Source organism: Stegodyphus dumicola, chromosome 4, assembly GCF_044657685.1.
Source record: "Stegodyphus dumicola isolate Sdum_Otavi_A_Nest chromosome 4, ASM4465768v1".
NCBI lineage: Eukaryota > Metazoa > Arthropoda > Arachnida > Araneae > Eresidae > Stegodyphus > Stegodyphus dumicola.
The window spans coordinates 193,162,522-193,186,046 of record NC_140771.1 but is presented as its reverse complement, the minus strand read 5'-3'; the positions used below and the strand labels follow the sequence as shown (position 1 = coordinate 193,186,046).

General features: G+C 34.1%; 1 protein-coding gene across 1 annotated transcript in view; it reads right to left on the bottom strand.

Annotated features, from left to right (window-relative positions):
- Window positions 1-22,828, bottom strand: part of LOC146997785 (choline/ethanolamine transporter flvcr2a-like) — a 66,038-nt gene extending 43,210 nt beyond the window's left edge. Inside the window, exon 1 of the mRNA XM_085814398.1 lies at window positions 22,166-22,828. Coding sequence (XP_085670524.1) covers window positions 22,166-22,828 — 663 coding nt within the window. The remainder of the gene's footprint in view (window positions 1-22,165) is intronic.
- Between the last annotated feature and the right edge of the window lie 697 nt (window positions 22,829-23,525).

Below are 23,525 nucleotides of genomic sequence, written 5' to 3'. Positions count from 1 at the left end.
CCCTAAGACTTGCTTTCAATACAGCCTTCGAAGAAGTATCGTATTTCGTTATGCTTTGCTTCAACACACGCCATACGTGAAGTCTGAAGAATACGAGCAGTTATGATAACTTCAGGAAAGTTTCATAATAATCACAAGTGAATATTTGGGACTGCATTTTTAGGATCGTTATCTTGACAGAACTTGAATGTATTTTGCATTCGAAGTTATATTCCATACGCTTCCAGGCTTTCATTAGTAATACTCACATATTTGTATTGATGCACATTGTTTTCCAGAAAAATTAAATTTCCCATCCCAGAAACAGTGAAACATATCCAAATCATCACGCCTGAACCTTCGTGCTTAACAGTAAGCAATAGTTTTTCCGAATTAAATTCTTTCTTTAGTTTCTACCTCACAGTAATTCCACCTTCGGATCTAAATACATATTAAATCTTGACTAGTCTAAAAGTACATCATTGTTTCAGTATGATAAATGTTTGCTTACATGGATTTAGAAATATATTTTCCTTGTTTCCTTGATGATGAAGCACTTCCTTCTTGTTGATTGCCCATTGTATGCAAGTGCTTCTAATCATTTCATGATTAACTTTTATTGAAAATTGTTTTTCTAAATCCGGTGTAAGTTTTACAGCTCTAACTTGGGTATTGTTCAATTTTCGTGGGATAAATCTCAAGATTCTTTCGTTTTTAGCTTGGAATGTGACCCGGACATTAGTGCATATTCAGTATTTCCATGAAACTTCCATTTTTTTATAACACGAAAAATGCTTTAATGCATAAAGGACTTTTTGGGAACTTTGAACACGTTTACTATCTCATCACCTCTGCCAAAATACTGGATAATTATATTTCTAACACATCTTCCCTTAATTTATAGGTCCTTTACATGTTCATTTCAGATATGGAACTATGAATAAAATATTCACTCAAAACAAAAAATTAAAACAAAGCACGTCGTCTGCTAAAATATATCGATAAAACATTCGATTGTTTTAATTATTATAAGAGTTACTGATTAACAGTTTTGAACAAATTATTTTATTGCAAAGAATATTTTAGTGCTACTTATTTTAAAACAAGCAAGGCTCTAAATTTGAGACAAAGTAATATATTAGAACAACTTTGAAGTCTATCTGCAATATTTATTATAAGATCTACGCAGATCAACTTAAAAATTAGAAGCCTTTGGAAACAAATATGAACCATTGTGTGTACGTAATACATGGGAATGCTTCAACCAGTGAGCCAACAATGTTATAGATAAGGCATGCTATCTTCTACTACATAAGTGTTTAGTAGATTAATTTACTAGATTCAGTTTACTAGAACAAAAAACTTTCTAGAAGAATGTTACTGGAATATAAAATGTTTTCTTCTTCTCTGTGTGTAGCAAATGAAATAAATAAAAATGATTGAGAAGAAGTTTTATACCTGAATATATTTTGTGGCATCAATTATAGATTTTCAAGCAAACTGTTGTTTCTATTTCAAAAGTTTCAAAGCATAGTTTTTAAACTGCCAAGCCGTAGTGTAAATAAATGTTCTCTTACATTTGATATTATTGTATTACTTTACATTTATCATTCGATTACATTTGCTTTTATTGTGTTCTTGGAATTTATTAGGATTATCACATTCAGAGACGCTACAGGAAACCTTTCCGAGAAACGACCTTCTAGTTCTCCTTCCACTTATTAATTCTTGGGAGAAATCGCTTTGGAAGAGATGTTCTGGCTAGGTAAGCAGGACATTTTGTCAAGGTAGGTGAAAGGTAGTAGGGCATTTTCCTTGAAGCTCTCTCCCTCGACGATTTTCTCCAGAGAACTGGTTTCCGCGTAAATCACTTATTTATATATCCCGAAAGCGATATTCCCGGAAATATTTCTTTTGTCGTGCTGTCCAGGTTAGCTTTCGGAAGTTATAAAGTATTTCTCCCACTTTTCTAGCATGCCTTCGTGGTGTAGTGGTTCTGCACGCTGGGCCGGTATTCCAGAGGTCCGTGGTTCGATTCCTGGCGAAGGCGGTTGTTTTTTGTCCATATCTCCGGCCTTAAAATATACCTAATGTCTCTACAATGTGACTCCAGCTTAAGCTAAAGATGGGACGATTATCTCCTTGCGTCATTAATCATGGGAAGAGTAAACAGATGTTTAAATGAAGGGACATGAGGCTTATCATACAAGCTGAGAGTGAAAACAGTTATGCAGGCTTAATTGCCTGACTGTGTAGTTGACTTTTAAATGGCTGAGCAGACGGTTTCTAATTTTACATTATTTAGTTGGAAACCATTATTCCAAATGCGTTGTATTGCATGATAATGCATACTTCCACCTGTCAGTAACCACTTTGCACTGCTTTAACAGAAACCGCTTTCTAACGAAAATAAGTATGTGTATAATACGACCTAATGCAGATGCCGGAGTTTTCTCCGAAATTTCCTCTTTCTACATCCCTGTGAACCAAGGTTCTGTGTTTGACGGTGAAATTGCTGCGATTCGTACAGCTCTGTACCAGCTACCATGCCACTTGGAAAAATTCTCAAAAGCTGTTATACTCCGTGATTCCCGAGCTGCTCTGTTGGAGATCGATCGTTTCAGATAAAAATCCCATCTCACAGGATAAAATCATATTGGATTGTCATTATTTTGATTGGATAATGGATTGTCGACTTAATCTACAAAACCTGGCTTCACTTGAGAAAACTATTGTTGTCCAGTGGGTTCCTGCCCACTGTGGGATTCCTGGTAACAAGAAAGCCGTCTTCTTGGCAAAAAGTGTGCTTTAATCATGCAGAATATTTCTCGTCCTTTGCCTTTCCATACTGTTAGGGACCTTATTAAAATATCTATCAAAGTACGTGCTCAGGAAGATCTCTATCATCGTGTTTCTCATAAGTCTTGGAAGAATGCTATCCTGAATTTCTATAATGGCCCAAGGCGTAGAGCGGTCGCTGATTGACCTTGCAACCGGAAATGACTGCCTACAATATCATCTTCATGGATTCAAAATTGTTCCTTCTCCGATATGCACTCTGTGCAACTCTGAAGAGGTGATGGATGCCGCACATATACCCCACTGTCCTGCTCTGCGCAAGACCTTTTTCGCCGAACGTTACTGGGAGGCAAGAAATATGTTAGATTAATGGACTCTGTTGCATCTGTTTTTTTTTCTCATTGTATTGCTGTATTCTATGTTCTTTGTTCTTGTATTTTTGCTGTAACTGTTCATAATCTGCTATTAGAAATAAAAAAAATTATGTGTATTCAGTCATCCCGCGTGCTCTTCAGACTTGTCTCATTGAAATGACTTTTGCTTTCCCCAAAACTAAAGTATCCTTAACGAAAATTTTTCCTGACATGGAAAAGTTAAAAGGAATGGGATATTGTACTCTTAGAACTGTGCCAAAAACAGAGCAAGCCTTATCTTTGATTACCTGTCGTATTTGCATTTAAACACAAAGTTGCATCAGTGTGAACTCTACAACGTTTCTATTCTTAATACACTTTGATTGCTAAATTGCCATACTGTGAATATACACTAATTCTATTACTTGAGTTTCAGTTAGTCGAAATTTTTTGTGGAAGGGTATTTGACGGCCGTAACTAGGAATTCAGTAACTAGGAAGTGAATATCAAATATATTATTTGAAATTGATACTGAATCAAAGTAAAATTTTTTATTTCAGTTTTTTTGAGGAGTGTGTTCCTTCACTTTTGTCTTATTGAATTTCGACTCTATTTGGATTGATTTTTCGTTTCTGTTCCGTAAAAGCAAAAATTCTGTGCACTTACATCATAAGGCATAATTTTAAATTAAGTATCTAACAAACAAAATAAAACCTAAGCTTTAAAGTTTGGCAGTTTAGGTCATATCCTTCTCTCAGTAAAACATATGAAACATAAATTTTTATATCAACACTCTTATAACGAATGTTTCAAATAGCTAGTTTTTCTTATACTATTACAGACGTTTTAAAACATATGATCTTTAATATGTCTTAAAAGTCTAATACTGGCCTTTAAATTGTCAGAATCATGTCATTTAGCCTTTGATATTCTGCCTTTGATATTAAGATAGGACACTTAAATTGAAGAGAACAATAGCTGAATTCTGTTTATCAGAAAAATTTTGGAAATACTTCATTTCTCTATCATTGAAGTACGTTTTAATAAATATCATTATTCCTAACAAAACGTGATTAACTACTTTATTCCTGAATCATTTCATAAATAGCCTTCATCATTTGGTAAGTACGTTTTTAACTCAACTATCTTTTCTCTGGGTTTAATTTTATTTCCAGCTAAACTGTCTTAAAAAAGCCGTATCACCGAAAGTTATAATTAAGGTTTTAAGAGAATTTGATAAAAATGCTAAAATTTATGCAAATGTAACTGTCGAAAAAATTTAATATTTTTGTGTCAGTGCTGAAAACAAATGTTTCTTAAAGAAAGAAACCGGAAGAGAAAACAACAGTTTTCGGTAAACCTGCTCCAAAGAATTCCTTTACAAGAGGTGCTGCCCAATGTTTCGAAAGACTCGGATTTCTTTGTACCGCCCTACTATGGTTTGGTTAATTGTTGAAAGAGTTCCCCAAGGAGGAAAGCCATTGTCTCGAATGCCGGCATTGCCATGCCAATCAAAGCCAGCATTACCATTGTCTTCTCTAAGACTCTTTTAGTTTGGGGGAGGGTTTAAATTATGTTCTATATCTGGTGAGGTAAATCTTTCCTCTTGCATTTAGTTAGGAGGACCAGTCATAATTTTCTAACTTGTGGGGTGTCCTTCAAAATTAATCCTCATTCTTAAGCAAGTCAAGTAATTTTCATTAAGTTTTCTTCGCAATTTGGCTACCACTAATGTTGCAGTTATACTGTTTTTCCCACTGACAGCTAACCTTACTGATAATTCATTGGTAATCATTGGAGATCATGGATTTTAGTGGTTGAGTATGATGAAATTTTTGACGTCGAGAAAGGATGAGTTTCTTCATTGGATTGACAACGATTTCAAATATTGGTCAAAGGTTTTAATTCACTTTTTGACATTCGTTCTCAAATCTTCGTTTCAATAACATTCCATCAGGTAACGAGGGATCAACAGACTTCAATTTTATTCTTTTTCAAAGTTTTTATCAAATCAACGCTATTATCTTTCGCTGATAGAGCCACATTTAACTTTCTTTGCAAACTGAACATTTGGAACATTAAAAACCCAGTTGCCCCATCAGAACATGTACGTGATATTCCGAAGGTAAACATTTACTGTGCCTTAACAAAATACAATGCATATAGGCCATGTTTCTTAGCATAACCGAGTGTGATTTTCCTTGGAGGTGCTTGGAACAAAAGATGTTCTTACCTCCCCTTTAATAATAGTTACAAAAAATAAAGCAGCGACCTAGGAGGTGGCCGATACAACTGATCAAGCTATCTTGGAATTTAGTTTTATTAACTAGTTATCTCATATTTTGCCTTTGTTTTCACTTTTACTTTCGTTGGTTCCCGCCTGAATGCAAATTAGTTAATGCATTTAAGCACAGATTTCTTGATTTCAAGAGAAAGCTTTTGGCAATTGACGCTGGCGGCTCGTTATTACTACTCCCAGGGACTGCATTAGTTATTCCGTCTTAAACGTTGCCAAGACTGCTTTAGCTCTAAGTGTTCGTGGGTGTCTGGGAGCCAGAACCAAAGCTTGTAGATGCAGTTTGTCTTGTAATTTAATATTTTAATTTTACTTGAACTATTGTTTCTGATCTTTTGTAATTGGCTGAGTTTGTTTGATGTATACAGTTTATGTAACCGTCAAGTTGACTATTAAACACATAAAAATACCTTTAACTTTCTTTTGTGTTAATGCTATTTTATAACAATTTCAAGACTAAAAGATAAGCTGTCTTTGCAAGTTGAGCATTTAACAGTTAAAATAGAGTGGATTTTCACACCTGAGCGGTAAGAACTCAATGCAAGAACCGTCGTGTCACTGGGCCTCCACAATATAAATTCTTACATTATGTAATAGAATGTCTGTATATGCCCAATTAATAATTAAACCTTCATATGTATATCATATGCTTATGTGCGTTTCATTAGGGATGAGCAAATCTGTGAAGGATTATTTATTTGATAGAGCTTTGCAATTAATATTTTTATTTATTACGTAATCCGCCATTAGGCTCTACAACGGAAGGGGGAGATTGACATTGGCACATTACTTTATTATGCCGTGATTAGCTAGCTCACTTGCTAGCTGTGTTCCGGCCCGGTTTAAGTAATTGTGCCTTAATGGCGCTGAAAGTAAAACAATCCTGACATAACGTTACATTAGAACATCATACATTAGGAGAAAAAAAAAACACAATTACAAGTTAATGTCAATCATTGTACAGTAGGTTGAAAATTTAAAAGTCCCGCTATTCGATTAAGTCAAGAAACTGCAGAGCAAGCTGATGGTTTTCCACCTGCGTATTCAGGCTTTTCAGGGCCTTAGCAAATTAAAAAATTTTGCCAAAGAAGTTAGCAAAACTTGAAGGCTTTCAACAGGGGATTCAGTCTTGGGGATGGAATCAGCAGTCTTAGAAGTAGGAGCTGAGGCTTTCACAGCATCAGGAACATCAGCGGCTTTTACCCCTCGATTGTGCCTTACAACTAATATAAAATATTACTCATTATAATCTAACTATTAATATAATAAAGAACCAAAAATAAATCTAATAAAAATTTAAAATGTAATTTCTACGTTTGTGGCAAAGTTTGAGATGCATAAAAGTAATTTGGAACGAGAAAAATATAGCTATTCTCCATATTATAGTGAGTGCATGCGAGGGAATTTAAGATGTGCCTGACTATTGCAGATATTTAGAAACTCTGGAACTGTTCAAGAAACTATTTCAAGATATTTTTAAATACAACGTGCAAGATTGATTAAGAACTCATTTTCCTGTGCAAATTCAGAAGCATAATAATTTAGAAGATTTTTTATTGAATTATGAAGTTCTTTCATGTTAAATAACCAGTTAGTTTATGTTTTGGATCTATACTGTCACTTCTCCTTTCCGTTTTCCCGCCGAAATGCTAGTTAGTATGTATTTAAAGGAAGATTCCTGAAGTTTAATTCAGAGCGTTTTTTGCCTCTTGTGGCCACAATACTAGGTTGCTACTTTAAATATGAATTCGTGTCTTCTGCCTTGTATTTTAATTGCCGATAGCTAAATTCCACGCCGACTAAATTTTGAGCCAACTTACCCGATTCTGCAGCCTTCGTGAATTTTTTTTTCCCCAGTGGCAGATTGTAAACAATTACAAATGTAACCCAGTCCATTAATGTATACAAGGCCGGCTTTGGTGGTCTCTTTATTATGGAGGCACCTAATAGTTAGGCCACCGTTGCCTTTCCTATGAAGGGACAGACAGTTACAACCATGCCTATCTTCGGGATACAACCATGCCATTCTATCCATCTCTGGGATTCGAACCCAGGCCCTTCGGCATCGCAATCAGCTTCCCTGACAACCATACCGACTGGGCGGCGTCTTCGTGAACTAATTTATTTGAATTTAAATTTACCTCGTCTCAAATGGTTGGCTGAGTTGTAAGCACAAAGTGTACCTTCTGTTCTGATTTAGTTTTAATAAAGGGTCTTTAACAGCCAAGTTTCAGGAGTTACTTAGTGATAATTAATTCCCTTAACGACTGCCAAGAGTTGCATAATTGCTTAAGAAAAAAAAAAAAAAAAAAAAAAAAAAAAAAAAAAAAAAACTGAAACTTAAACTTAAATTTAGATTTGGATTAAAAAACATTAATTAGTTACAGAAATAGATATCTGAACTTATTTCCAGATTTATCTTGAAATTCCTCATAGCAACTGCCTTTGCTTTATTTAATGGAATGCAAATTCAGTGGAACTACATCTGTAATTGAAAAAAAAAAGGAGATTGAAAGCAAATAACTAATCGGAGAAACTGAGAATGTTATTAACAAAAATGTAGTTGAATACTGATAAATTTGTAGAAACTCAGCTTATTCTTTAAATTTATTTTGTTAATAGTTTAGTTCCCTTACAAAATTTAGTTAAATATGATTATGTATTTATAGTTGTAACTTTACAGTGACGTTAAAGATACAGATATTTCTTAATGTAGAAATCAAATCTTTCGAGAAAGAAGATAGCTATTATTCTTAATCTGCATGGTGCTGCCATCTGTTAACAATAATTGGTACTTACCCTACAGCAGACTTTGAGGACAAGTAAACAAATGGGGGTGAAAATTCTAGCAGTCAGATATCAGCAGCAGCAATTCTAATTTATCATTTGAATCAAAAAGTAACTAATTTATGCTAAGAATGAATCTATTTTATAGTATCTCGGTTTTTCTTTTCTCAAAACTCCTCATTAAATTAGCGACGTAGTCATGGAATCGCCATTATATAAAATGAACACTGACAGAATCGATACGGCTAAGATCGACGTGGCTTTCGACTTCGACATAACTCTCAATCCAGTGCTACATTACTTTCGATTCATCCTCGTATGGCACTGTTTGTGATTAATTATTATAAATTATAGCATGTAATTTCCTTTAATTTATTTTTTTTATTTAATGCTAGTTAAAAGTTTCTCATTCAGTTTTTTTTTTTAATAAAATGCCCCCCCTCCCGATTTCAAAAACAAATACTGCTTATTATAAAAATGGCGATTTTTTATATTGATATTGTTCTGAAATTTTGAAAATATTTTATGCACAGCCAATAAAATTTATTAGGAAATTATATTTTGCAAAATTAGTAACAATTGATAATTAGCTATTAACCTTAAAAGGCTTACTGATCTTGTCCTCTGAGTTAAATTTAATTAGTTTTCTACACAGAAACTCTATTCTTTGAAATTGACCTTATTATCACTTTCCCCTGTGCGCCTTCTTATGGCTTAACCAATAAGAAGCTTTTGGAATCTCAATGAAGACAAAGCTGAATTTTTTTGCTTTCTGTTCTGAAAAACGGAGTTATAACGTCTACAGTGGTGACCGAGTAAACATTAGGGTGAAGGATAAGTCGTTCTCTTCTTGATTTGATCGACTGGCTCTCGTACCTCTCCTCAGTCATCGCTATAGCAGAGAAAATTATTAAGAATTTCCCCAAGTGGTTAACTGGTTTCACATTTAGCTAGTACTTGGAGATCCGTGGCTCGAATCGGAAAGGGGCCATAGTTGAGTTTTCCTAATCCTTCTATCATTACTACAAGTCAATATTTCTTTCTTCACGAAGACATCCCACTGATTTAATAGATAGCCCTCACATACTTTGCCGTAATAATTGAAAATATAATGACTCTGCAACTTGAGCTGCATGTCTAGCTGTTTCATTACTAAAGGTGCCTTGAAAATTGAATGTACTGTGTTTAATGTATTTTCTAAGATACGAATACTCTGCTTCATTCAAACGGTATGCCGTACATATTTGAGGATCAATAATAATAGGCAAAATGATTCATACAGTTACATGGCTAATGAAATAATTATTTAATTACTTTTCACTTCTTCTGTTTTAGGAAATATTTTTAATATACAGTAAGTCTAAAACGCAATTTAGAAACTAAAAAGGGCTTCCGATTTTTATGCTGACAAACGTTTTCTGTGTAGGAGTTTCATCCACATTATAGTTGACTAACTAAGGCTTCGAGAAGATTATCTGTCTGAAACAAAAGATACTTCCTGATAGATTTTTTTAGGAGAAAACTAGATATTATTATCCACATTACGCACAGATAAAACCACGAAAATCTCATGCAGCTCACTGGGATATATGTTACATTATATTTTCCCGTATTTCTGAACATGTGTATGAGACAGGAGGAAACATTAGATATAAGTATGAAATAACATTTTTCTGCTGATGGGAGTAGATATCTATAAAAAAAATTGAAATTTCATATGACTGAAGAATTTATTAACGTCCACTAAAGGGGGGAGGGAAAGAAATTATTGTCATACAAGAAGTAAAATATTCATTTAAATAATAATCTTACGAAATAGGCATAAGTAACTGGAATCTTAAAATAGAAATAATTTCTATGAAATATGTAGAAGACAAGCGGTGTAAACTTAAACGTATAACTAGGAAAAGAAATCAAAGTCTAAATAATTTTAGAGGGGAAAAAATATAATTATTTAAATTTAAAAATTACCTGAGTTCACTAAAGATGTTTCATAGTAACTGTTTAAAACTGAGAAAATTATTTTTTGTTTAGTGTTAACAGTTTTAAACTAATAGAAAACACGTTTATACAAGAGATATTTGAAATGATTAGCATTCCGTTATAACTATTTTTTGAAGCCTTATGCAGCTTGTTTTTGATTACATTTAATTTCGAGCGTTCTTCCCTGGTGCGACATTTTCTGTCTCAAATAATTCGCGTTAGTTGTTCTCAAAATTTGGGTCGTGAGCCATTAGGAAATTAAATGTAAAATTACTAGAACCTTCAAGAAATGTTTAAAATGGTCCTTTTTATGAATATTTGGGTAGTCGAAGTTATTATCTCTAATAGAAATGCTGCGTGATTCTTTTTGTGCTTGTATACTATAAGATATATGTAACCAATTTCACAAATCAAATTACCTTAAAATAGTTTCAGAGGAAAAAAATTATCCATTGTTTCCCACCATTCTTTCTTTTTAATTTAAATTTTGACTATGAAATGTATTGCATACCTTCTCAAACATTTTTCAAGTGGGACCTATTTTATAAGATAGTATTTTGTATGGCCCACCATTATCTTAATCTTGCACCTTTCGAAAGCAACGTTTTTAGCATATATATTACTAGCGTACTAATATTTTTAAATTGCAGTTCATTAAAATTTAATATTATATTAAGCAATTTAATTCATAGAAAAAATGTATACATTTTTTAATCATTCAAGGCCAGTAGTGTTTCGATAATCTTACCTTATTAATTAAAAAATACGTAAGTTTTCGTATTCACATTAAATAAGGTGGATAAGGCTGCCATTTCTTGCATTAACTGTTATTAATAAATTTCATAAAATGTCTCTCTCGGGAGAAAAAGGGAGAGACAGTTAGGTGTAATTTTCAGATTCAGAGATTGTCATCTTTCGTTTGATATGAGTAGTAAATTTGGGTTTTATTTTTTGTCCGTTTTAAAAATTTAAAAGGCCACCTTGCGATTCAGAAAAGCCAACTAGAACGTATAGTGCTGCCATCTCGTGAGGAATCAGCTTGAAATTATAACAGTTGGTATAGTTTCACACAACTTTAAATGCCAGTTCCTAGAACTATAAGGAAATTGCTTATCTTAGTTGCGAAGTAATTATAGTTAACACAAATAGTATTACTGTCTGTTAAACAAAAAGTTATGTGAAGGTAAAATAAACCTTTCCATTAGCATGCTACTGAATTTTTAAAAATATCAGTCTAGTTATTTTAGCAATGTGTGAAGTGTCTGGTATGCAAATGTAGGAAAATAACCCTTCTCTGACTCCAATAGAAACAATATTTTATTTTATACTATGTTATAGATACTTTTATTTATAAATTTATTTACATTTTACATGCACATTGAATCGCGTGATAGAAAACCGAACTTTGTTTATTTCGTTCTTCGAAGACACCAGAAAATATTGCCATTCCGCTTTAACTAAACTTAAACTTGACGGAACTGAAGCGACACTACACAGCCCCTTCCTAGTGACAGCGATTATGGAAGATAGTCTTTAAAGTGATTGGAGAACTTCACATGTCTGCCGGTTCTAGTAGTCTTGGTTTCATGATGAGTTTCTGAATTTTCTTCAGTGTTCTTGAGTCCAAGTGTTTCCCCGAGTTCCGCTTTCTTGGAATGGGAGTTTTGGAAAGGAATATCAGAATCTTGCACTAGGAAACATGGCTTTAGTCTGTCTACTGAAACTCTTTTAACTTTTTCTTGGATTTCAATATCGAAATACTTATCCTTTCTTGCTCTTACAGGATACGGTCCAAGATAGACAGGCTGTAGTGAAGAATTATTAATGTTGCTGTATAGGAATATGTGAGAACAGTTGTAAACATGTTTAGAAACAAAGACTGTTCTATTTCCATGGGTGGTGGTAGAACTTGGCCTCATAGCTCTTATTATTTTCTGAAGGTTTTGAGAAAATTCAGACTGTTTCATATGAGGTACTGTTGAAAAGAATTCTTCTGTTAATGCTAAAGGGGTTCCGTATACACATTCTGTGGATGAGCAACCTAAGTCTTCCTTGATGGCAGATCTTATGCCTAAAAGATCGAAAGGCAATGCTTCCAGCCATGATTGGGATTCGAGTAGATGACATTTGAGACTTGCTTTTAAAGTTCGGTGTTGTCTTTCGATCAGGCCATTTGCCTGTGGATGGTACGCAGTTGTAGTGTTTGTATGAAAACCAAGATATTTTCCTAAATCTTGAAAAAGTTGGCTATCAAATTGCCGACATTGGTCAGATGTTATGCAATTTGGAATTCCAAAGCGTGAAAACCAAGTGTAAATCAAAGCTTTAGCAATAAATTCTGCTGATTGATCTTCTAACGGTACCGCTTCGATCCAAGGTGTATAACGATCGAAGATGGTTAGAAGATATTTGAATTTTTTACAAGGAGGTAGCGGACGAACCGGATCTATGTTTAAATGCTGGAATCTGTGTGGAGGTACTTTGAATTCTCCCAAAGACGAAAATATTTTCTGCCGAAATTTTGCACGGATGTATGGTGGATTATAATTTGTAGAAGTATCACAGTAAATTTTCTTGCCGCTGTCCGGTATAGGGATCTGTATGATTTTTAAGTTTGGGTTGTTTTTATGTATCTCCAAATCTTCATTTTCTTGACAATCTACTACAGTTTGTAAGTCTATTGCAGATGGTACCGAAATGGTGTCTATGCGAGAGAGTGTCAGCGACGGTAGTTTCATGTTCTTGTATGAATCGGATATCGGTTGAAAACTGGCCTATATATGACAGTTGCCTAGCTTGTCGTGGCGAAGCTTTTTCCAAATTTTGTTGGAAGGCAAATGTTAGTGGTTTGTGATCCGTGTATATTGCAAAAGGTCGTCCTTCTAAGATTTATTTGAAATGTGTCACTGCTGTTTAGATGACTAAGAGTTCTCTGTCGTAGGCACTATATATTTGTTGTCCTGGTGTCAAATTTTGGGAAAAGAAACTTAAGGGGACTCATACACCTTAAAACCCATAAGATCTTCGAATATGTGACTGTTGCAAGAATTGGAATAACTTATATATTTTAAAAGCAATTACTTCCGACTTTTTACAGCTCAGTACATAATATAGCTGCTTTCTGAAACAATGATAAGAAAGTTTGTGTTGCCACAAATATTTTTATAATTTAATACGCTTTTTTAATTTAATCCGTGACAAAATTTTTCGTCATGTTTCCACCTTGCGCGCACAGTTTAAAACATTCTAGAGCATAATTAAATTCCATATTTAATATAGAGCTTTTATAACATTTGGAAACTACCTTGAACCAAAATTTCTAAGAATTTCATGTTAAATTTTTGTTTTACTTGGAGTTAAGTTTATAAAATGTATTTTATTAAAAAATCTGTAATATTTTCTTGCATAAAATTTTTTTAATTTAAAAATATTCATCAGATTTTTGGTTCAGTTAGAAAATAGTGTCCATATAAAGAATTCCATCAAATTTCAAGTATGTACCATTAATCATTTTTAAAATATCATGCGCGCAAGATGGAAACGTGACGAAACATTTTGTCACAAATCGGATTAAATTACAAAATTATTTGTGGAACCACAAACTTTCTGGTTACTAGTTTCCAAAGCAGGTATATCATGTAGTCAGCTGTAAAAAGTTGGAAATAATTCCTTTTAAAATAAATAAAATATCCCAATTCTAGCAACAGTCACATATTCGAAGATCATAAGGGGTTTAAGGTGTATAAGCCCCCTTAAGGGTTGTTTTTCATTGTTCACAATCTGATGTAAAACAGCTCCGATGGCAGTATCAGAAGCATCAATTGTTAGCGATATTTCAGCCTTTTCGGATGGGTGAGTTAAGTTTGTGGCATGAATAAGTGCATCTTTTAAGATCTGAAAGGCGTTTCATCTTTCTGCCTTCCAGGTTATTTCTATTCTGCAGTTCTTTTTAACACCACTGAGCAATGTTATTAAAGATTGTTGCAGTTTCGCTCAATTTGGTGTCAATCTGTGATAAAAATTCACCATACCTAAAAATTGTCTTAAACTAGTAAATGACTTTGGTTCTGAGAACTTTTTGATGACATCAACTTTCGTTGAAAGAGGTTTAAGTTCTTCAGCTGACACTTAGTATCCCAGGAATGCAAGTTTTGTTTGACCGAATTTACATTTTACCGCATTAATACACAAGCCATATTCATTTAGTCTCTCAAGGACTGCTCGTATATATTTTCGATGAGTTTCTTCATCTGGAGAGGCTATTAGAATGTCATCCAAATAGCAAAACACGAATTCTAGTCTATTCAACACACTGTTCATGAAACGTTGGAACGTTTACGCCGCATTTCCTATACTGAACGTCATGAATGTAAATCAAATAAGCCAAAGGGAGTGAGAATGGCCGTCTTCGGTATATCTTCTTCGAGAACCGTAATTGTTGGTACGCTCTAATGAGGTCTATGGATGAGAAAACTCTTTTTCCAGCTAAAATGGAACTGCAATCTGTTAAAAATGGGAGAGGGTATCTATCAGGAATCGTGACGTTGTTTAACGCTCGATAGTCCCCACAAGGTCTCCAATCACTTGATTTCTTCATAGCGAGTTGTAGCGGGCTCGACCAGTTACTTTTCGATGGCCTGCATAAACCTATTTGGAGCATAAATTCAAACTCCTTTTTAGCCGCTTTAAGTTTCTCGGCTGATAGTCTTTAGCGAAAACTAGTGGACCTCTGGTTTCGATATAGTGTTCGATGTTATGATTTTTAACTTTATTATTAACTGCATTCAGTTTTAACAAATCCGGAAAATCGTTAATGATACTTTTATATGGATCATTTACGACATTTAAAATTGGAATATTACTATTTTTATTTTGAGAACAAGGAGTTCCATTGGTTGTTAACAATGTAGTAACATCAATCCACTTGCGATTTTTGGAATCCACCAAAAGGTTAAAATTTGCATGAAAATCCGTGACTATTATCGGTTTGTTTACTTCCGCAATTACAAAAGGCCATGTGAATGATAGTCTGTGTCCAAGTTAAAGCTTGAGTAATTTTTAGCCATATGTTTTGATTTTCGTACCATTTGCAGCAAAGAATTCTAATTTTGAGATGGTTTTTTTTATCTGCAGGTAAGGGTGGAATGACAGAAATTTCTGCCCCGGTATCTATTAAAAATTGGGTAGCCGATTCTTTGTTGCTGATTAAAAGACGACTCAGCTGCATCACTTGTCCCTCCGTCGTCAATGAGAGACGGGGAGCTGGTTTTCCGGATTATTTGTCTGTGATTTTGATGAGTAGTTGCAGGATTGTTTACACTTAAATGACTTATCACCGAGCTTTTTATGGTAGTAACAAATATCACTAGATCTGTTACCACTGTAACTCCTATCTCTTGATTTGGATGGGTTACGACAATAAGGACGACTGTGACGTTGCTTGGATAAAGCAGAAACTTGTAAGCTAAATTCACTAACCTGTTTTTGTAAAACTTTCAATCACTTCCGTTTTTACCGTTATGGAAGAAGCAGCAGCTATTTGGGGAGTAACAGGGTTTAATTCCCAAATCTTATCGGCCATTGTAGCCACTTTTGACAAATCTTCATCACTAACGGATATAATGCTACGCATATTAACGGATAAACGTTGTAGCCACAATGTTTTTAGAAAAGTATCTGTTACTTTATCACCCGCCAAATTACGCATCTCACATAGCAATTGAGATGGCGTTTTGCCACCCAGTTCTAATTCACTCAGTAATTTTTGGGATTTTTGAGTCTCTGAATCAGTATATAATGAAATTAGTCTATTTTTAATTGCCTGTTATTTATTATCTTGTGGTGGACTTAGCAAAATATCAGATACCTGTGACAAAATATCGGGTTCAATGTAACTTATAACATAATCATATTTCGTTTGATCTGCATTTATTTTTGCATTTCTAAATTGTGCTTCTAGTTGAATAAACCATATTTTAGGATCTGGCTTCCAAAAAGGAGGAACTTTAACGCTTACCTTAGCGACAGACGCAGTTGTTGCTTTAATTTCGGTTTTCTCTTCGTCAGCCATTGAAGAATTCGATCACGCCGGGATACACAAGTGGAGTGTCTCGTATGCAAATGAAAGAAAATAACACTTCTCTGACTCCAATATAACCAATATGTTTTTTCTTACGAAGTTATAGATACTTATTTATAAATTTATTTACATTTTACATGCACGTTGAATCGCGTGATAGAAAACTGAACTTTGTTTACTTCGTTCTTCGCGGATACCAGAAAGTGTTGTCATTCCTCTTTAACTAAACTTAGTTAGAAACTTGACGGAACTGAAGCGACACTAGAATGTGCTTAAAGTATACAATGTATCACTGCTACTCAAAAATATAATAAAACAATCCTAAGCAGTTTGCCGGAAATTCAAAACAAATGTTCATTTCAAAATAAGATGTTAAATACAAGACAACGCATGCTTACTAACCTTTGGCTCGGCCTTCTATATTTCACGAAGCAATCGTGCCTAGGGGGCTAAAGTCTATAAAGTATTTTAGGAGCAGATAATTGCAGCGGTGTAACTGGCCAGTGATAACTTTAAAAAATTATGACTTGAACTCAATTTGGCGCTCATAAATATTAACTAAATTGCGCTCTGAAAATCTGAATTAACTAGTTTGATGAGAGCTAAGGAAAGAAGTGAAAAACGAAGGCTAAATAATAACATAACTGGAAATAATTAGCATAAAGCCGTACAACACTATCAAACGTATATTTTATACTTTAAGTACATTGCTGAAATAACTACAAAGATATTTTTAAAGAGTTTCGTGTAGAAATCATACATCTTCTTAATCAAGCTCGTTGTTTACAAAAGTAACATACTTACAATATGTACAGATTTATATGTCACCATTGTAACTCATGTGCTGATAGTGCATGATGAATTTCAAAACAAAGTCTTTTCTGTTAAAGTCAGTGATGTCAAAATGATAAAGCTAATTTAAAAATAAGTTGCTTCTATAAAAAGCCTTCTATATAAAACCTCATAGAATTTCTTAAATAAAAGTATGAGCAAACTGACTTGAAAATAATTTAAGTTTTCTTAATACTGTAAGAGGTACAAAATTAGTATTTTTAACAGTGTTACGCATACTATTATATGTAGTATCTCTAACAGTGTTACACATGCTGTTATGTTTAAGTCCATATTGTATTTAAACTGTGAAACGATATGTCATGCTGAAAGTTTATCAGGGTGTGGTTTCATTTAGAATAATAAGTATTTAAAACGTAATACAGCTGGAGCGTAGCTAGGTGTAAATATATTAATTACAATCTGTAAAAGGCGGTATAATGAAATCACCGAAATCAATTATTGCAGAGCACTGATAGGAATATGAGTGATTGCGAATGTAATAGCACTTCGAATGAAATAACTAATTTTTTTATGGACTGAATACATCACGAACATGAGTCTTGTTGAATAAATACTTGAATCAGAAAAACGTTTTACAGGAACTACAAAGCGATCAAATAAATCCAAGACCGGTTTTGTGTAGAGAATGTAAATTAGTAATGTACATTAAGTACAAAAATAACAGGATTTTTGAAATATTCAGGGTGAGTACTTACATATAAACAATTTATGTCATAAAGATTTTCATTAATAATAGCGTAGTGAGAAAATGAATGGAAGTTTAATACTATATTGTTCCGAATTTTATATAATGTAATATGAAATGTCTGAAGACCGCGAAATTCTACCGAAAAAATAAGATTTCCTGTTAAGTCTATTTAACACTGAGGTAAAGGATCTTGTTAAATCGGAGAGATATCGTCAAGCTGATGATGCTTTTGATGACTAATTCTTATCGACAAATTTGGCGAAAAATCGATAAATGTCGCCAAACTGGTGATAATTTGATGACATTTTGGTTCGGTCTCTATACAACTATAACTGGTACAGTAACTGAATAACTGCAATTGGCCCCTATATGTAACTGTATGTATCCGGCCCTACATGTATCCGGACATTAGATGTAACTTTAACCGTCTATGCCTTCCAGTAATTTCGAGAAGTGAAAGATACTGGACACTCCTACCAGTCCAGTAACAAACCGGTTTTCTAAATTTGCTGAACGTTTTAGAGTACTAATTTGTGGTTCGTTGATTTTTCGCGATTCCTTGGTGTTAGTTTGGAATATATTCTAAACTCCAAAGAATTTTCAATAATTCGACGCAGTTTGCCTCGTTTTATTGGCTTGAAGGTAGTTGAATGCATTTTAGTACGTTGAAGTGGAAATTAGTGATTGTGCTCTGTTATACTGACAAAAGCTATATGAGTATTTATGCGGAATGCTCCAGAAATGTAAAATTTTTTGGGAGATAAAATGCGTGCAAAAAGTACCTAAGATTTGCATAAGACAAGTAGTTCTAGAAAGCAAGTTTTTGCACGTATTATTTCATGTGGAATAGCGTTTTGAATTAATCATTACTTTTTGTAAACCGAGGAAGAATTAATCAAAAATAATACTTTATATGGTGTGCTTTCAAAATAAACTTAACAAAATATTTATGCAATTGTTTTGATCTCATTTCCTCCAACTTCGAAGAAACTGTTAACATGTAACATTTTGTTTTCTCTAAATTGTTAACATGTAACATTTTACTAATTCAAGACTCAAACAAAAAAATCAGCGTTATATTTTCAAATTTTCACAGGACTAGTTTTGATGGTTTTACTAAACCACAATCGTCAGCTGCAAAAGCGCAAATGAACGAGATATATAATAATCACTAATTCAGAAGTCAAACAACAAAAATCAGCGTTATATTTACAAAATTTTCACAGGACTAGTTTCGATGGTTTTACCGAACCACCATCTTCAGCTGCAAAATTTGCGGTTTTCCAGCTGAAGATGGTGGTTCGGTAAAACATTCGAAACTAGTCCTGTGAAAATTTTGTAAATATAACGCTGATTTTTGTTGTTTGACTTCTGAATTAGTATTTATTCGGCGTGTTATTGTGTCTTAATTATATAATAATCAGATAAGATAGAAAAGCCTGGAAGAAAATAAGCTAGTGGCGCCATCTGTTGATGAAACCACTAGAACTAAAGCATAATTTCTTTAAAGGCCGAAGGCAAAGATGGATTGGAATTAGGATCGTTAACTAGAACAGAAAGATTTTTTTGAATGTGAAATGCCTGTAGAAAATCCAGTTCTCCAAGTGCAGATGTTTTTTGAATAATTTTGGCAGCAGAAAAATTGAAAGTGTGATTTTCGGTCCAACAATGTTGGGCAACAGAAGACTTCTGTGTTTCCTTTTTTCTAACATATGCCTCATGTTCCTTGACGCGAAATTTTAAGGATCTCTTAGTTTTCCCAATGTAGTCTTAGTGGTTAAACAAGGCAATATTACTTGCATAACAAATGGGAAAAGTACCTGAAGCATCAAAGAACTAAAGAAAGATTTAATAACGCTGATTTTTGTTGTTTGACTTCTGAATTAGTACTTTAAGGAATGTTTTAAGTTGCATTCTAAAAAGTGCAAAAGAAAATTAAACGTGCAGGGAAGAAAGTCGCTCTTCGCCAGTACTTAAAGCTTAGAAACAGAGGAAAATTTTAAAAAATATTCATTTTAGTGTCTCATATGCAGTCGATAATCCTTCAGTTTCACTGGCCGTTGGTGATAAGCCAAATTATTTAAATGCTGAAATAATAAAAGTGAAAATCAAAGATACATCTCCAATTCTGTAATCCTCTTTTAGAAATTTTACTGCCCTTAATGTAAGCTCATTTGCTGATATTTGTGGACACCTATGTCAAGCTAACTTATGAGACAAGGGTTGGAGGTAATTCGTTATATGTTAATTTTAATAAACATATACGGGGGACCAAAACAAGGCGAAAACGCCGTAGATTAACATTGAATAAACGTATTTTGAATAATTTTGAAGGAAAAAAGTATACAGCTTAAACTAACTAAAGCCAAAAAATAATTAATAATCTAAAATCGGTGTCCTTCGCCTCTCCCCCGAAAATATCGTATCTTGTTAAAGCTGACTTCTTATTATATTTGTTAAGGAAGGTGAATTTTTTTCTTTAATTACTAAAGTTTTTAAAAAAGCTGTTCATAAAATTTATTCCCACTTTTTAATTAAATTCTATTGAGATACAGCATATTGCCCTGGTGTCAATTTAATGACTGGCTTTCAACAAATTTAATGTAAAAATTTTAGTTAATTGCGAAGGAGTTACGAAACCATCTCTGTCAAATTTGTGTTGTCAGCCAAAAATTACAAAGCGTTTTAAAAACCATCTTTGATTCATGCAACTTTATATTTTTTATTTAGTTCAAGAGAAAAAAAAAGACTTGGATAAAAAAGGAATAAAATAGAAATATGCAACATATTCTATGAAGTGTTTTGACAGTCGCTTTATTTGTGACTCAGTTTTTCTATCACTCATAACAGGAAAATTTTTGTGTCAGAAAGTTTAGAAAAGTATCAGTGAAATCTTATACAGATTATAGGTATAAGTGTCTCGAAAAGAAAAAAGATCTGAGAAAAGTAAATTTTCTTCGATCTGCTAAGAATGTGTCTGACTACAAAAATCATTCATAGAACAGTAATCATCTAATCGGAACTCAAAAGAGTGCGCGGTTCTGAGTGAATAACTAAACTGATTTATTATTAACACTAACGCATCCGATATTTATACGGTTATTAAACCATTTCTGAAACCTTACAGAAAAATTGCTCCTGGAGCTTTGGAATGGATTTCCTGGAACCTCTCAGAATGTCGCCGAGTTGGTAAAACAGGAATATAGTGGCAACTTACCCCAGGACAAGATCCAGGTCAATAGCCCGCCGTGACGAGAGAGTGACAAACACGTGAAAACAGATTTAATTCTTGCTTTATTGGATACTAAAAATACTGAAGAGATATTCCCTTTTTTTTAAATCCGGTATGTCACATGACGATATGAGGCCTCCTCACTCAGAACAAAAAAAAAAAAAAAAAAAAAAAAAAAAGATAGATCCTTCCACACAGCCCTTCGAAGACTTGGTATATTTCAGCTCAAACACATGCAGGTACTCTTCATCGGGATGCCGGCGAAAATGCCAAGCCCGGTAAAAAAAGGAGATTAGCTTAAATTTTGCAGCTACAACATCAAAGAGAAAGAAAATCACTTCCTTCATACACAATGGGAGACCAAAGAAAGCTTGCACGATAAACTCCCACAAGTTTGCATTTTTACTCCACTCTTACTGTCTTTCTCTATGCAGCATCTCCATCTCGCACCTTCACAATTTCCTCCTTCTCCTCCCTCCTGGTAGAAGCTTAAATGCTTAAATGCTTAAATGCTAATTGCTTATGCTTATATTAGCCCAGTTGGGCTTTAATAAGCTATATTGATCTAATCCCCTAAGGACAATCAGAATGTCAACTATCAGCTAGTTCCCAGCCAGGAAATCGGAGCGGGTAAGGAAAAGAGGGCCCATCGGCCATAGTGACAAAGTCCAATCATCAAAGTAACTTAACTCTTACCCCTGAGACAGTAATAATCACGTGTATGGAGCTATGAAGATGCAAAAGAAATGAAAATACATGAAATGTGCATAGGATACAGTGTTGAACATGTAATAAACAAATGAAAGTGAAGTAATGTACGCTTAAAAATGTGTTATTTACATATTTGAAAACGAGTGGGCTAAGTGACAAAATTGTGATCCCTCATTCTGTGAGCCGTGAAAGGCCTGATATTGTAGTCCTCAGGAATGCAGACATAGTTCAGTACAGCATTAAAGTTTCCTTTACTGCAATTCAAGCCTTTGTCAAAGAACTTGCTGTTAAGTTTTTGCAGATATTTGTCAATATATTCAACTTGTAAATCATCGTGCAGGAGTTTGTTACGGATGTAAAAATGCGCTCCTGTCATGGTGCGTAAGATTGTGTTTTGAGTTACCTGCAATTTGTTGATATCTGAGCTCGTAGCAGTCACCCAGACAGGGGACGCATAACACATAATTGGTCTTAAAATGGAAATATAAATCTGTCTTTTCCTTCTCAGATCTAACTGCGAGCTGCGCCCTAGCAGTACTTGTAATTGTTGAGCAATTCCTCTGGTCTTGTTTGCAATGTAATTGACATGCGTACTCCACGTGAGTCTTCGATTCAAGTAAACACCTAAATACTTGGCCTTGTTTACCATCGGGACACGTTGGCCGAATAGGTATAGTGGCTGAACTGAGACCAGTATTTTCTTCCTTCTAATAAGAAGTAGCTGTGATTTAGTCGCATTGATGGAAATCTTCCACCTGGAGCACCACTCCTCAATGTCCATAATTATATCCTGCATAACAGAAATTGCCCTGTTAGGCTGAGTAGATCTGACCGCTACAGCGGTGTCATCCGCATAGCAGGCCAGCAATGTATTTCTGCTGAGTTTATCCCGCGGGAAATCAGCCGCATAGAAAAGATAGAGTACTGGGCCAAGACAGGACCCCTGGGGGACGCCTGCAGCGATAGTTTTGTATCCAGAATAACTTTGCTTGCAGCTAACAGTAAAGTAACGATTTGCAATATAAGATCTGGTGAGTAAGATCAGTTCTCTAGGCAAATTCATCATTATCAATTTATATATTAAGCCCTCATGCCAGACACGGTCAAATCCTCCTGGTAGACAAAAAATACCGCCTTTTATAAAGTTCCACAGTTAAGTTTTGCCGCCCAATGAAAAAAAAAATCCACCGTCAGAAGGCAACCAATCGCAAAATACCTTCAGCTACCCAGGCAAACAGAAGTGAAGACGCTAGTTGTCTGACGCAATACTTTCCTCCGCTTACAACAGTTGTCTGATGAAATCTGTTCCCCACCTTACAACACAAGTTGGCGAAAAAAAAAATGAAATTGTCACCAAAGGAATCTGATGCAAATATCTAAATATTGCCATAACGTAGTAAATAATTAATTCAATGTGACCTCATTACACTTATCGAAAACATTTTATGAATATGCAGCCTAAAAAAATGAATGCGTAAGGTCATTAGAGGTTTTAAATCAAAATTAAAGGGTTGTCTTAAGTTTCAAATGTATTTGCATACATTTCAAGACAAAAATTAGACATTTTGACCCAAATGTGGTGGAGAAGAAAATTAGAATAACCAAATTTGCCTATTTTAACTTATCTTATAAAATTTTCCAAAAGTCATGCGAGAACTTTAAACGCTTCGAGGAGTCTGATTAATAAAAAATAATTACACATGGAGTTACCGTTTATGGTTTCGAATGCTAATGAAAAACACACACAGAATTCGTGTATATTA